This window comes from Spea bombifrons, chromosome 10 (genome assembly GCF_027358695.1).
Source record: "Spea bombifrons isolate aSpeBom1 chromosome 10, aSpeBom1.2.pri, whole genome shotgun sequence".
Taxonomy (NCBI): Eukaryota; Metazoa; Chordata; class Amphibia; order Anura; family Pelobatidae; genus Spea; species Spea bombifrons.
This window is the reverse complement of record NC_071096.1, coordinates 26,604,400-26,619,429: the sequence shown is the minus strand read 5'-3', so window position 1 is coordinate 26,619,429 and position 15,030 is coordinate 26,604,400. Positions and strand designations below refer to the sequence as shown.

Here is a 15,030-nt window from a genome sequence, read left to right as displayed (position 1 = left end):
CATCATGTCCATATGGACCAAAATCTCTGAGGAATGTTTTCACCAACTTGTAGAAAATATGTCACAAAGAATGATGGCAGCTCTGAAGCCAAAAGGGGGTCCAACCTGGTACTAGCAAGGTGTACCTAATAAAGTGGCCAGGGAGTGTATATATATACACACACACACACAGTACACTTTAAATTTTCTGTATATCAACCATTCTAAAAAAAATATTGGCCTACTTAATGATTCATTGGAATTAATACTAAGTGCCGATTGAGAAAACGTGTACGTCCTCCCTTTTCTGGCACCATAATGTTGACAGACAAGAGCCATCAAGTGCCAATACTGCGTCATGGGAACATGTAGAATAAGCATGACTTTCACTTAATCCATTGGCATCGTCAGGAGAATCCACTGCTTGTGAAGCAATGCATTGCTGGCCTCATGTGACAGCGAAGTGTTTAATAAGAATCAGAGTACCGTCAATAAATAGGCTTTCTTCATAAACTACGGCTGTGGGAATGAGATTCTGAAAACACAACTATACAATCAAGAATATTGTCCCTAATCAGCATCCCTTTACTTTATCGAGCTCTGCTGCTCATACAAAAGGAGCAGAGCCAAGGCTCCCTCTGGAGGCAACAAAAAGGTTGTATTAGCATGAAACACTACACACATTTATAACAGTATGTTCATTGGGAACACGTCACAATAAAATATTAATGGAATAAACCAGTAAGTAAGATGAGATGGTCGTTCTGCAAAAGAATCTTTATCTGCAACGAATAAGAATTTCTAAAAATCTGTAATCAAAACTCATTTGAAGGCAGATACTCCAAGCTTGATTTCTATAGAAAGAAAAGAAAGCGGGAGAAACATTCACCTCTATTCTAAATATTCACAGCAGCAACAGATTTATTGCTAAAATACTATCGCTAAAATACTTGTGTCAAAGGTGATCCGCGGACAAATCTGGTTCACAGTATACAGAATGCGTAGTGACTGTATAGCTTCTTAAATAAGCTCCCTTTTGCTTGGACCCCCCCCTAAGAGCATTAAACAAAAGGTTTATATTTCATAATTTTTATATTTCTATATTATTGTAATAATCAGGCATGGCTTAGACAGCAATACAACAGACTAGAATAAAAATTAGTGCTATCTTATAATTATTTTAGTGACATAAAAACCAGATTTTACAATGTGGCAGTGTAAGAGCAATTACATTATTCTGCACTAGCATTTTCTCTAAGGAAGTTGAAATATTAATTGTGTAAATCTGATATATATAATATATATAAATATTCTGACCAAAAAGAAAATGTATTGCATTCTATCTTTTAATTTTGAATGTGAAATATATTCAAGCATTTACCCATGTGATATTTTTAAAAAAAATCTAATTCTCTGTAGGTTGAGAAAACGTTTTTCTATGAATCTGCCTGTTTAAATGGCCAAGCATACCAGCGCATTGGTGCAGCTCCACAGAAACAGGAGAACGGACGAGAAAAAACAGAGGCATGTAAAACAAAATGTTTATTCTCTTCTGAGAAAATAATATGACAAGAAAAAAAAAAAACAAAACCTCAATATTTTGTCAGAGGGTTCACAACATCCCGAAGCTTGATTTGTCATTTCAATGAAATAGGAGATACTAATCAATGACTATTAAAAAAAAAATAAATACAAGTGTCTATGGGAATGTGGAGGGTTTCTCTTAGTTGTTGAAGTTTTGTTGCTCTGTTCTACGACAGGAACAACAAATATAATGAAAGCCGGCTGGGCGAAGCTGCTGTCCTTAGCTGAGCAACGGTTTGGGCTTTGGGGGCCTTTGGTGTGCAGTGGGATTCGCAGAACCAGCTGTAATAAAGAAACAGAAATGATATTTGTAGAGCATTAAACAATATAATATACCATATTTGCTCGATTATAAGACAAGGTTTTTTCAGAGCAAATGCCCCTCGTCTTATACTCAAACCTCAAATAGGTCTGACTATGAGACGACTAAGATCCAGATCCCCGCAGCTGCAGGGGACCTGGATCCTCCTGACCCCCCCCCGTCCCCACTTCTGCTTCTGAGTCCCCGGTGTGTAGCTGGGGCAGCGTGTAGATGTCTACGCGATTCGCGTAGACAAGTTCCGCTGCAGCAGGAAGGAGGTGTGGCTAGCAGCGGGGGTTGTCTGCGTCCATCGCGCAGACCTTCCCGGGCAGTCAGAGATCAGAGTTCCCCGCACCGGTGCAGGGAATTCTCTCTGACAGTCGGGGAAGGTCTGCGCGAATAGAAACACCGTACTATTCCTTTTACCGTTTTCATCTGTGATATTGCAACAGCTTGAAACCGATAGCACAGAGACATATAGATATGTACAGACTGGCTAAATGCCTGTTAGCGCCACCCATGTAGCTTTATGGCCATTCGGCAGCCGATGCAATGCTTAAGCGCGCGGCCGCCTATCTGATACACGCAAGTGTATGAATGTAGCACGCAACCACCTATTTCTAGCAGGAGGTCACATGCGTATCACCTGTAGTTTGCTTCCCTTAAAGCCCACCGGCCGATTTTCATTCTCAGTATGTTGATGTGCGATGCAAAGACTATAATCCCTACCATCTCACGCGTGGAGAAACCATTTGTTTAAGAGAGAAACCATTTCCCAACTTATTCTACGGCAGACAAGATACTGAGCCATAAATCAAGAAACAATTGTCACAAATTACACATTAACATTCCCCACAAGCTTTAAGTTACAACACTTACCTGGAGTTGGAAGGAGACCAGGCTTTTCTCCAAGCAGCGGACGTTTTGCCTGCAGGTGTGGTGAAAACCCAAGCAGACCTGGTCTTTTGGAGGTCATGGCCAAAAGTGGAGGAGGTTTGCCTTTAGGGCCTATTGCTCCTATATATAGAAAAAAAAAGAACACTTAAAAAAGCATTTGAGAATTTTATGTGCCCACATATTACAATTTTCAAAGAGTCAGAAGTGAATGGCAGCTCAAAGCGAGCCGTAGCTAAAAGATTAAAATTCAGATTGTTAAGGGATTACATACGTTGGCGATTTGCATTACGCTTTCAGTACAAATTGATGTTAAATAAGGTATTTATTGCGATACCGTTACTATCACCACCCATATACTTGAGCAGTAGAGGATATTTTTTTTTGTAAACCATGTACGTACCTGGGATGGGCAGTAATCCAATCAATGGTCTCTCACGGAGGAGAGGTGGTTTTCCGTGGCCCATTAATGGTGTCCTTCCAGGCGTTGGAAGAAGTGGGGGAGGTTTTGCCAGAATATCTGATGCAGGGCCACTATTTTGAATACCAGGTTCATACAAAGCATTCACAACACCTTCAGCGAGGTCTGCCATTAGAAGAAAAAAAAATATAAAAATATATATTTAATTTAAATTACGTCTACGTAAACAAACAAAAAAAAAAATGATGCTACCATGATTAAAGCTGTGAACAAAGTTTCATACAAAGTAAAAGTGTGTGTCCAACAATCAGAGGGGGACAGATAAGTGGAACGGTAAAGGCTAAAACCATGCATATGGATCCTGAATCTAAAACAAGACCAAGGACTGATTAAGTCTGAGTCTTTACATCAGGAAAAAAGGGGAAGACTACACAGGCAAAAACAAGGAAAGCATTGGTAAAACGGTAGCTTCCCCTTCAGCAGCATTAAGGTGAAACATAGTGCTACCGGGAAATGGACAAGAAGAAGGAATTCCCAGGTAAGCATCCTAGCTTTCCGGAGGATGGGGAGTAAATAGGACATGCTACACAAATAATAAGATAGTAAAATTGAGAACTACATATAAATAATCTCAGCTAACCTGGCGTTGGGAGGAGACCGGCTGAAGGTCTGTCCCCAAGGAGGGAAGGCTTGGATTGTCCAAGAAAAGGATTCCTGCTGGGAGTTGGAAGAAGAGGGGGAGGCTTCTCCAGGTGTGTGGAAGAGGAACTAGCGTGAGTTTCGTATCGATTGCTAGGCTCCTCTGTGGTATCGGCTTCCTCAAACCCTGGTGTTCAAGATCGTTATAGGTTACACAAAAACAAAAATACAACAATACTTGTTTTGTCCACGTAAGACAGGACAATGTATACATTCCTGGCTGCTGGTTAGACCCAAGATGGCAGAGGACTATGGAAAATCTCCCAACTGGAGAGCACCTGGTTTTCCTATAAGCAAAATCAGACCCTTTTCAAACAACCCTGAGATGTCACACTTAAAATTAAAAACAAAACGCGAGAACACCTGATAATATACACAAAAATGTGCGTTGGAATGGAATGTTAGTTTTGTACTAAAAGGGTCTGAAATAAAAGAATGCAGACTTCATTTAATAGTACAAAAAATATTCTGTGCAGCGACAATAGTCATTCAAACAAGGTTTCACTATTGTCGTCGCAAACAATTATGGTTCGCTTCTAGTGCAGATGAACCTGGATGTTTAAATGTATTAAAACATGATTTTGTGCACTCGGTTAGTAATGCTATTTAACAATGTGACTCAGTAGGTATATTCTTCAGAATGTTTTATGTAGGCTCGTTGAATGGAATTATACTGTTTTCATGTTCTACAATGTTTCTAAAAGTAAGATTTGACATTGTTTACGGTTTCATTATTCTACAAAAGAACTTTTTTTAATTTTATTTTATACATCTCTTTTTTGAGCAGATATGTTAATTAAAAAAAGGATCCATTATGTCTAAAACCATGGCTTGGGATACCATAAAAAAAAAAGGATTTTGTTTAAATATTTCCTGAACTTGTCCCTATTCCATGAGCTTGAATAGGATCACATTTATTAAACTTAGATTCGGCTGTGACAAAACTTTATTCTTTATCACAGTTCCATAGGACAAGTATTACGATTTTGCTGTAGGATACAGAGTTTAATCTAAGACACACCTGACGGCCATCGTTTAAACATGGGGATTTACATGTTTTTTGGGGAGGTTGAAAGGAGATGTTTCAGTTTTGCCCGCATCATTTTTATTGTTTAAATGTGTTGTTGGCTCAATATTTTACATTGAAACCTATGACGTCGATTAATAACACTTAAGAAGGATGGATGAATTCATGCATCAATCTTGAGAATCAAGAAGGCTGGCAAAGAGTGGTCTAGGGCATAACAACCGGGCAGCTTTGAATGATAGCGTTTCCCTAATTTTGTGGAGACACGACATGAAAAAGTTATTGTGTAATGTACATGGAGAATTTGGGCAATTTTTGGGTTTGTTTTATGTAACATCAAGTACAGACAGTGAGAAAAGTATTACATTTGTTAAGTTGTAAAGTCACCGGACGCGAGGAGACGGTTGGGTGGTGGGAGAGAGTAGGGACGTGTGTGTAGTGGGATTGTGATGGCAAATATCAATTATACCTTCCAGCTCAGTTATCCTGGTCTTCAGGTAGACACTGATTGCATTCAGCTCTTCGGAGTATAAATATTTGCCTTCGCTTAAGAGGAAGAGAAGATGCCTAATGTCCAGAGGGACAGAGTAAGACTCATAGAGCTCCCTCTCCAGGTAGTCATCCGCCAGATCAGCTGCTTTGTGTGAAATCTCATTACGTTCCTGCTGTTCACGCTCGCCAAAAATTTTCCCGAATGCTTTAACTACCAGAGCCAGCGCGTCCTCCATGGGCATATTACGGTGTACTACAGAGGAGAGACATAACTTGTGTGTCAGTCAGGAGCTCACATTGTTAAAATCATCGAAAATAATGAAGGGTAAAGAGTGAACAGAGCGAGGGTGCAAAAAGTGAAATGTGTTTATACAGTGTTAAAACAGGGTGACCCCTGCTGCAGCTCTCTAATGGACATGCCCTCGGCTTCTGGAGACTTATCATATCGAGAAGGGGAATCGTTACAGATATACGCTGCATGTGATGCTGGAGAAGACAATTTGGTCAAGTACCAATCCCTAACGAAGTACCATGCTGGCATGATTTGTAGGTTACATTAAACCAATCATGACGGCATGGTGAGCATCCATGGGCAGTGCTACCAGCTGGGATTCCCTGTGTTACTCTATTTTGAGGTAGGGGGCACGGACAGTTTTTTTTTTTTTAAATCAATCTATTAAAATTAACCCCCCCCCATACATTATATTTCACATGATCAGTTATGATCACGTAACTAATTAGTGAAGGTTTTGCACTGATCTTTGATGCATTGTATTGGTGAAAGAGTTTTGTATGTCCACTTATTACTTTATTTTCATACTAAATAATGTGTCAAAATATAAATATGGAAACAAGCCTCTTCTGTTCTGGAAAAAAATATATGGTATCGGTGCTTAAATCACAAAATGCCTTGGATACAAAGGGGTTAAAGTGTGTAAGTACACAAAATTTTTTCTTAAATCATTTCTATATGCATGTGATGTGTGCTCAGTTCTTCCTAAGGGGTTTTTATACGGACTTTACCTTGGTGAAAGTGTAAATGCGATACCACAATACGTTCCCTAGCTGTGCATCGTAATTCTGGTAATTAATCCTTTTTCTATTTTTAATCTGTGTCTGTTTATGACCTAACGGTTGGGCCTTTTCCCCAAGGCAGGTACAGTCGCCAGATACAAGTCAGTATCAAAAGAGCGGCACGTCCAGTAAAAATCTGCAGCAGGAGGAGGAAAAATTAAGGTGGTAAGCTTTCCCCCAGCCCCAAGAAATGTAGGTGACCTACAGACAAGTAATTATAAATCCAATGTATTGGGATACTTGACTCTTATACTGTGTGATTTTAGAGCTGGGATGTGCTTCTCTCTTTAATTAGCTAAAATGTTTAATCATTCCAAAAGCATGACATTCAAATTTGAGCATTTAAGGAACATTATCTATGGACGGATACAGTATGGGGCATATCCACTAAACCAGGACTTCACTACGTATTATGAAGGCACAACTCCATTGACGCTGCATGATAACGCCTAGTTAACGTGGGAAGAATTGAAAATCAGCGCACCAATGTGATATACATTATCAGGGCCAGCTCAGACATTCATACAGGGATGCTCCCGGGGGTTATCCCTTAATACACAGGCAGCGAATTGAAAAGATCATTGCCCAGTAATAAACCTCTAAGCATTCCATGCACAAATGCTATCGGAAGCATAGATAAGTCTGGGAAGTGACTGGGTCCTTCGTGTGCATTTTTATTTATTTTAAATGGGAGAATAAAATGTGAGGGTAAGTGATTACTTTGTGAGTAGGTGTCTGACTATGAGTTTGGTTGCAGGCTGTGCCACCTGGAAACAGATTGGCACTTCCCATTCAAAACATATAATGGTGTCTCTAATGTCTGCACGGAGTGTAAGGCCAGTAAAGACTACAATTGGCTAGGATGACACGTTTACAAGTGGTTTTGTACGAGCGTCTGCGTGTGGTTTTCTCCGAGTGTGTGTGTGTGTGTGTGTGTGTGTGTGTGTGTGTGTGTGTGTGTGTGTGTGTGTGTGTGTGTGTGGTCGTCTACACTTACTTTTGATAGAATCATGAAGAATGATAGCGGTGCAAGAGGACAGAGCTACATTTGATTGCTCGACTAGTATGCAAAACGGGGAACCATCATTTTTAACCTCTTGGAGAGCGCGCGTGAGACCAGATTCTGACGTCAAGTAAATCATCTCCACCACAAGGCCATGATCCTGTAATCGATGGCCTATGGCGGTGGCGTACTCCCTTCAAAAAAAGAAAATGACTGTTATTGGCATGAGAAAGACGATCATTTTGTTGCATTAGGAGGCAGTCCGAGGGCCAAGTGGGAATACAGTAAGGAAATGTCAGCGTTAAACCGGTTCACAGGTCAGGCTGCGATCATATTCAGAAATGCAGGTGTGGAACTGAAATGTGAAACCGGAAGACTACGGTGTGAGTTCGAGATGCAACCTCTGGACTGGTTTCAGAGAAGCGGGTGTTATAATAGAATGGGCATTTTAAGGGGCTTTTAAATCAACTGGACAACCAACGGTGGGATGCGTAGTTCAAACAGGCTGGGATGTAAGAGTGAACGGTGCCATGATGTGTCTACACGGTGAGAATACGTTGGAAGATCATTGGCTTCGAAAGGTTTTAAATGTCTTTTATGTGTAGAGTAAGCGGTATTTATGAGAAACCATGAAAATAAATCTACTGTTAAATGTCGGGGTGAGACTGGAAACATTATAGAAAACTAATTCAAACAATCACTAAAAAGCAAGAGATCCCACAGCGCTGCGGTATATGATGGCGCTATATAAAATTAATATTTTTTCTATCACACTCCCCCAATCTCACCATATCAGCAGACACATCCGAAAGGAAGCACCACAGATGATCACATATTTCACTTTGCAAACACAAACGTGCTTAATATCTCCTGCAGTTATTTTTGTGAACCTGTCCTACTTAACTGCAAAATTTTATAAATCTGAATGGTAATGTACTGCTATAAGTAGAGACGTATCTTGGCGGGGCGCTGGCCTACGCTTAACCCTGGGCATCACCCCAGCCCTTACCTCTGCGGCCGCTGTCCCCTATGCTAAGCTCCAGGCTATGATGTCATATACCGTTGCGCTATATGCGCGGCACATAGTAAGCTGACAATGGAGGTTAGGCCGTAGCGTACATGGGCCGGACACAAGGGAGATCTCTGATCTACTCAACTGGCGCGTGGACAGTAGTGCTCTGGGGAGCCTGATCGCGCAGTGGGGCAAACTGGTTACGCGGTTGGTTTTAACTGCAAAGGCAAATCACTAACACTGGCCATCTGTCAATGACCAGAATCCATGTCTGCCTTTACGTTTAAGTTATACAGCCTGACTGCATAGTGCCAGTACCACGACTACTTCAGGTATTCACTACTATTAATAGTTGATATCAGGGAGCCAGAGGTGGGAAAGAAACAGCCATCTGGAGGCATAAACGCAGATCCTGCATGAGAGGCAGACGAAGAGGAGTAATCTTCGTACAACATACTGACTCCCATGCCAGGGCTGCCGGAATTGTCAAAGCATTGTGGGGTTGTTACCGCGCCGGGATAAGAGCTATCTGGAAAGACAGGCTTCCTTTTAAATGTCTATTTCCTGTAAAGGCTTTACCATAAAGTATTGTCTTAAAGTATTCAATACTTATGAAGTAATACATCTAAATTCATACATTTTAACACTCAATAGTCTGCCCTGGGGTAGTAAAAAAATTTTGAAGATCAGGCGTTACAGGCCTGATGAGATTGCCAAAGGTAATGAGAGTTGTGGAAAGACCTGCATCGGCCACTGAGCGCTGGAGAGGGGCAAAGAACGTATACAAGGTGATGTGCCAACTAGTTACATATACGATACAGCACAACAGACAGTTCCCCAGGGATCGCTGTACTATTCTATATGCCAAAGCGGCTGTTAAGTCTCACATAATAAAGATGGGCACAGTGGCAGCGAGCCAGGGCTCCACATTAATCTCCAAAATTCAAATTCAAATACGCAACAGTTACAAGGTTTATAACCGCATGCAGCGTAAAGTATAAAGAAATACAGAATGCATATCACAACAAGAGACACCTTTACAGGTCGATTCATACATCTTCAAAGTAAGAAAGTTAAATAATTGTCGAAAGCTTTAGTTCTAACAATAACGCTTTGAATAGCAGAGCTCCGGGATTCAAATGTTAAGGAATTAAGGTGCTCTGGCACCAGATCATTGTCCGTCATGGTTTAAAATGTTTCCCCCATTACAACATACAAGGGGTTTTCTGTAGTAAACCAAACGGAGGAAAGCTAATTTAATTATAATGATTATTATAAATATAATTATAAGACTTGTTCTTACCAACTTACCAGAGAATCAAAGAAAAAAGCACAAAAAATGGGCACTAGTAATTAGTGTTTGAATAATTAAAGTGGATCTGTCATCAGTTATGAAACAAATTATTTGGTTTAAAAATAATACACAAAATGTAGCCCATCATAATAAATATTTAGCCTAGTTAACTGTAAACATGACAGACCTTGTTTAATCTTGTAATGAATACAAGAGCATAACGACAATATCATCCATCCTCGGTGAGAATGAGGGCTGTCTAACCGTAACAAAAGATAGTACTATTAAACTTTCCAAATTAAGTTAATCTTAGATATTAGAGCAAAGGCTATATGATCCCAGCCTTGGTGGGCTCCAGGGTCTGCCATGCACTACATTCCCATAAGCTTACATCTGATCCTTGCTGATGGCCACAATCACGCAGTCCGACGGCCTCTCCTTGTGATATTCATTCTGAATCTGTTGGTAGAACTGCAGGTACAGTTTTTCTCGGCGGTCGTCAGAGTTGTACTTGGTGTCTGCAGAGGGAAAAAGAGAAAGATGGAAGGCAATTAGACGTACACCTCACCTCAAACATACTCTTTCCATCAATGTCTCTAATCTCCACAGCTGGAAAACCGGCTGCTATGTCTCAAAACCCTGACTACGGATTATACTGTCACATCTGGAAACACCCAAGTAAAGTCTATATATATGATTTGCGGAAACGGAGGCATGTTACGAGGTGTGTGTATTTTCGTATTTATTCCAAATTCTGGCTATTTTGAAAACGTTTTTTTCCCTCTTTACTTAATAGGATAAATACCCCCGTCAACAAAACAACAAATAAGCACCATGCCCAATAACAAATAAAAAAAAAATACTACATCACGGCCCTGTCAGAAGCTTCCTTTATAATTATGACTTTGAACGGTATGATACACCATCACTCTCACCATTTTGGGAATATTGATATCTCTCGCAGTACTCCTCTGTTCCGGCAGGATAATGGTACTGTTGTCCAAAGAGTTCTTCAAAGCTGCAGAGTTAATATTTTTAGTCTGTATTATATCTTTCAAACACATCGGAAAAATGAAGATACATAAACTTGTAGATGCTGAAGCCCCCAGCCCACCTTAATCATTAAATGCACACCATTAATGCACAGATGTGTGATTCTCTCTCTCCATGACAGCAGTCCTTTAATACTTTGTAATCATCTGACGACTCGAGACTATCGAGCTTAAAAGGAATGGGCAAAATATAGTTTGGCAGTAAAGCCCCGATTCAGATACGGTGGCATCAACTAAGCTAAAATCGTTTATTAATCTCTTAGGAGCCACCAAGAGCAAGACATGCCCCAAACACAGGTAGTGTGTCTAGTTGTCCTCTGTTGTGCTCTCACCTCCATAAATGTGCCACATTTTGCAATATTCTTAACAAACAGATGAAAAATAAGTGTTACCTGTTCTGTTCCTCTAAGTCTCGTGGGTACTTGTCAGAGAATGTGGCCTTCTGGCTGGGTTTATACGGATTTATGCTATAAAACCAAAACATTAACATATACTGTTTAAGATCATAAAGAAAGTGCATTCAAGCACAGATATGTATGTGTGTGAATAATACTTACTCTAAAAGGCGTGGTATCCAACTTGGCTTGTTCCTGAAGAAGAAGATAAACATTTTTTGTCTTCAAACGTCATTAGAATGGCTTGATTCTAATACAGTATGTGCAAAGTTTGACATGTTTTGCTAGATTTTTTTTTAAATCAAAGTTTCTTGTAGAACTTAGTATAAAGCATGCAGTAATAATGATTCAATGATCAAGCGCGCAATACCGACCAGGTTCGTTTGCTGGCACATGTGATATCTGGAGGAGTTAAGTGTTTGAGTATATTGCGCCATAGAAGTGTTTGCCTGGGCATGATGGGAGTGTGATTGCTGTATAATATATATATATATATATATATATATATATATATTCCAAAAGTAGTTACCGGCACTCATGGGACTTGTTTTAAATAATTCCACGAAACTCAGTTTTTCTGCTCAACATTTCAGTCTTTTTATTTATAGACTTTCATCAGGACATGACAGAGGAAAAGTGTGTATAACATTTATACTATGTACCATTAAAAAAGATAAATAGCAGAACTTACCACACCTGTAGTGCTCGAGATAACCGGACTCGGCGTGTGCAGCAACCTTGTGCGCATGTGCGTGACGTCACCTATGCGCCCGATACTCAGACGTATAGTCGGAGTGCCGGGTAGGCATGGCAACGTTTGTATACAATCTGAATCTATATGAATTACTGCTGCAGCTACTTGACACCGGGCAGAGAAATTAAGGTTGGTGTGCAATTGTATTCTTTGGACTTTTTTTTGGTCCAATTTTGGTGTTAACACATCAAAATTGGACAGAAAAATTCAACAGTAAAAATATATATATATATATATATATATATATATATATATATATATATATAATTGTTAACAGCAATCACACTCCTATCATGCCCAGACAACCAGTACAATGCTAGAACCTGGGCATGATAGGAGTGTGATTGCTATTAATCATATATCAATGTTATTGAATTTGTTTGTTTTATGGGGGGGGTCATTTTCGGTTTTGGCCAAGTGAATTCTGAATTTTCGGTCCAGACTTTTAATTTCGGTGCATCCCTCATATAAACTGGAATCTATTTCATGTATAACCACCAAACACACTCTACCAGTACATAATAACACACAGGCTCTCCCCAACATGTGTCTATTTCAGTGTGTAGCAAATGATTTGCGCTGGTCTTTTGGCGATGTGTTAAGCACTTACCTTTTCCCACCGACGGGTTTCTGCGGCTGTCCCCTGGATACCTTAACCCAAGATGACATATTAACCTGAAATCAGAGTTAGAGATGTTAATCAGCGCTCGACTCCAGTCGCGCAAACACGCTTTATTATGTTATGTAACACTCCGCAGTATTAATTATCTGAACATGTGACCTCTTAAACCTTTTAATTCATGTTGTTGAAATGGCCATTTAAGCAATTACCATCCCAAGATAAATACGCCCTAAAAAAAACCACTAGCTACATATAGAGAAACCAACTGAATGATTATCATATAAATGGCTCCCTAACCCTATATGTAAATAGGCTGTCTACCTGACCAGCAAGAAACCGGGGGAGAGAAACGATAGTAAGTAAGTTCTAAATGCCCCATCTATTGTGATTCTGTTCCTCCCTCACTAAAATATATCAATGATTATAGCAGGCAAGTGGACTGAAACTAATGCACCCAGTGGGCGGATAGCAGGATGATAAAGGGTTAATGCACGACGACTCTTTTAGGATACATTCAATAAAGACATGTAATAATACAGATACACTGTCAGAGATGGCAACTACAACTGTCTTTTGGGGATTAGAAATCAACGGCAACTGTAGCTAGCGGCCAATAAGCAGAGTTTTTCTTTACCGAGAGTGTGGTAGATAAGCGGAACAGCCTCCTGGCAGACAAGGTGGAGGGTAATGATGTCAGGAAAGGTAAAAATTCATGGGATAGACATAAAGCGCCGGTGAAGCTTTTACCGTGGACTGATTACGGTCAGAGTCTTTACATTAGGAGAAACGAGCAGACTAGATGGGTCTAATCTGCCGTCAAATTCCTACTTTTTTATTTTTTGGAACCGCACCGCAACAGCTGTGGCAGCTGGCAATAAAATGACCCAAAACTAGATATAGAAGTAAACAGATTTCATTTAACATTTAAAAAAAATATTCTGATATTTATCAAGCTGCACAGGGATTCAGGCTTTCTTACAAGTGGGACACTTTAAATGCAGGCCAAACAAAGAGATACCTAATAAACTGGAAGCCTGCAGAAGCCGGGCCCTCTTCTCCTTCTGTACCAGCATGTTATTAATATATATATATATATATATATATATATATATATATATATATATATATATATATATATATATATATACCGTATATATATATATACATATAAAATATGTTGTCGATGTTAATATGCTGTATACACATATATAGTATATTGTTAATGTTAATTTGAGGTATATACACATAGCATATAGTCAATTTGAAATATGTTATATATATTATATACATATATATTAGTATATTGCCATTTTTTATATTAACTGCCCCTATTGTAACAGCGATACAGTATCTGCAGGCACTCTATATAAATAAATGTAATATTCACACCTTGCAGCCTCCGCAGGTCTAAAGCCCAACAGAAATACCAAATAAATACCTCTAAACACATCAGTTTAGAGAAAAAGTATCACAAATTCAAAATATTATTGAGATTATTATAACAAACGCACAGGTTTTGTGAATGAGGGAGAGATAAGACGAAGACATTGGGTTGGATTCTTACGGGGATAACTAAGCCCATGCATCGTACTCTGCGCTGTACTAAAGCTGTAAATGCATTCCGGGGCCTAAAGGGTGTAACGTTAAACGTATCGTAAACGGAAGACACCATAACAGTCTCGCTATATAACGCCTATAGACACGGGGGGCATAGAAAGGCGGTGAGCGATATCTGTGTGCATACTGTACAAATCCCGGCGGTGCCGCTAAATACTTATCGCGTTATACCTTCTGTGCTGACGTCTCTTCGCCGCTTTCACGGAAAAACATATACCGGGACACAGACAAATGAACGAGTTGAGACGGAAAGCGAGACGGTGCGAGAGCCCAGAAGGACTAAACCGAGGCCTGGAGGATTAGCGACCCCATGCGGCCAGGCGGGGAAGAGCAGCGTCGGTTGGTTGGTGTGTGTGGATCGCAATGACATACTGTATATAAATGGGGGGGGGCACAGGATTACTATACATACAAGCATCCAATTGTCTTCTGTCCCTCTTTCCTCCCCCTGATGGCCCAACTTTCCTACTGTCCCAAAAGCCACATTAATGTGTATAGAAACAGCATAATTGTATAAAAAATATATTTTCTGAATGCATTACTCTTTTACATAAATAGGTACCCGGCCACAACAGGTCACAAACACGGAAGCCCTGTCTCCTACACCCTTGCCTCTAATCACAATCCTAAAACAAAAGCGCCCTCTTCCATCCGAGGCGTTGAGATGTTTGAATTACGTCTATGGTGGTCAGACGAAGGTCAGACCTACAGCCATAGAGGGTCCTCGGTTACAGAAGCGTAGGCAGTAACCCCACCATGGGCTGCTAACACAGGGGTATTCATCGCCACTTCCAGTTCCTTGTGAGTTGT

The 15,030-nt window shown here is 40.1% G+C and overlaps 1 protein-coding gene across 1 annotated transcript; it reads right to left on the bottom strand.

Annotated features, from left to right (window-relative positions):
* Nucleotides 1–1,508: 1,508 nt before the first annotated feature.
* Nucleotides 1,509–14,516, bottom strand: LOC128467953 (nuclear receptor coactivator 5-like). Its single transcript, XM_053449705.1, has 12 exons — nt 14,392–14,516; nt 12,592–12,656; nt 11,390–11,422; nt 11,225–11,299; nt 10,716–10,798; nt 10,172–10,298; nt 7,469–7,668; nt 5,375–5,650; nt 3,817–4,005; nt 3,162–3,356; nt 2,744–2,881; nt 1,509–1,845 (listed from the first exon to the last, which is right to left on the bottom strand). The coding sequence occupies exons 1-12, from the start codon at nt 14,431–14,433 to the stop codon at nt 1,784–1,786; spliced, it is 1,485 nt and encodes a 494-aa protein (XP_053305680.1). The 5' UTR covers nt 14,434–14,516; the 3' UTR covers nt 1,509–1,783.
* Nucleotides 14,517–15,030: the final 514 nt, after the last annotated feature.

Bases quoted from the DNA above. Each gene is read 5' to 3' on its own strand.
- LOC128467953 (XM_053449705.1), bottom strand. From the start codon at position 14,433: ATGTTTTTCCGTGAAAGCGGCGAAGAGACGTCAGCACAGAAG. The intron at 7,669-10,171 runs GTAAGCTTATGG...CTTTTTTTGAAG, and splicing joins GCCATCAGCAAGGATCAGAT to GGAGTACGCCACCGCCATAG. The intron at 5,651-7,468 runs GTAAGTGTAGAC...TCTCCTCTGTAG, and splicing joins TCTTCATGATTCTATCAAAA to TACACCGTAATATGCCCATG.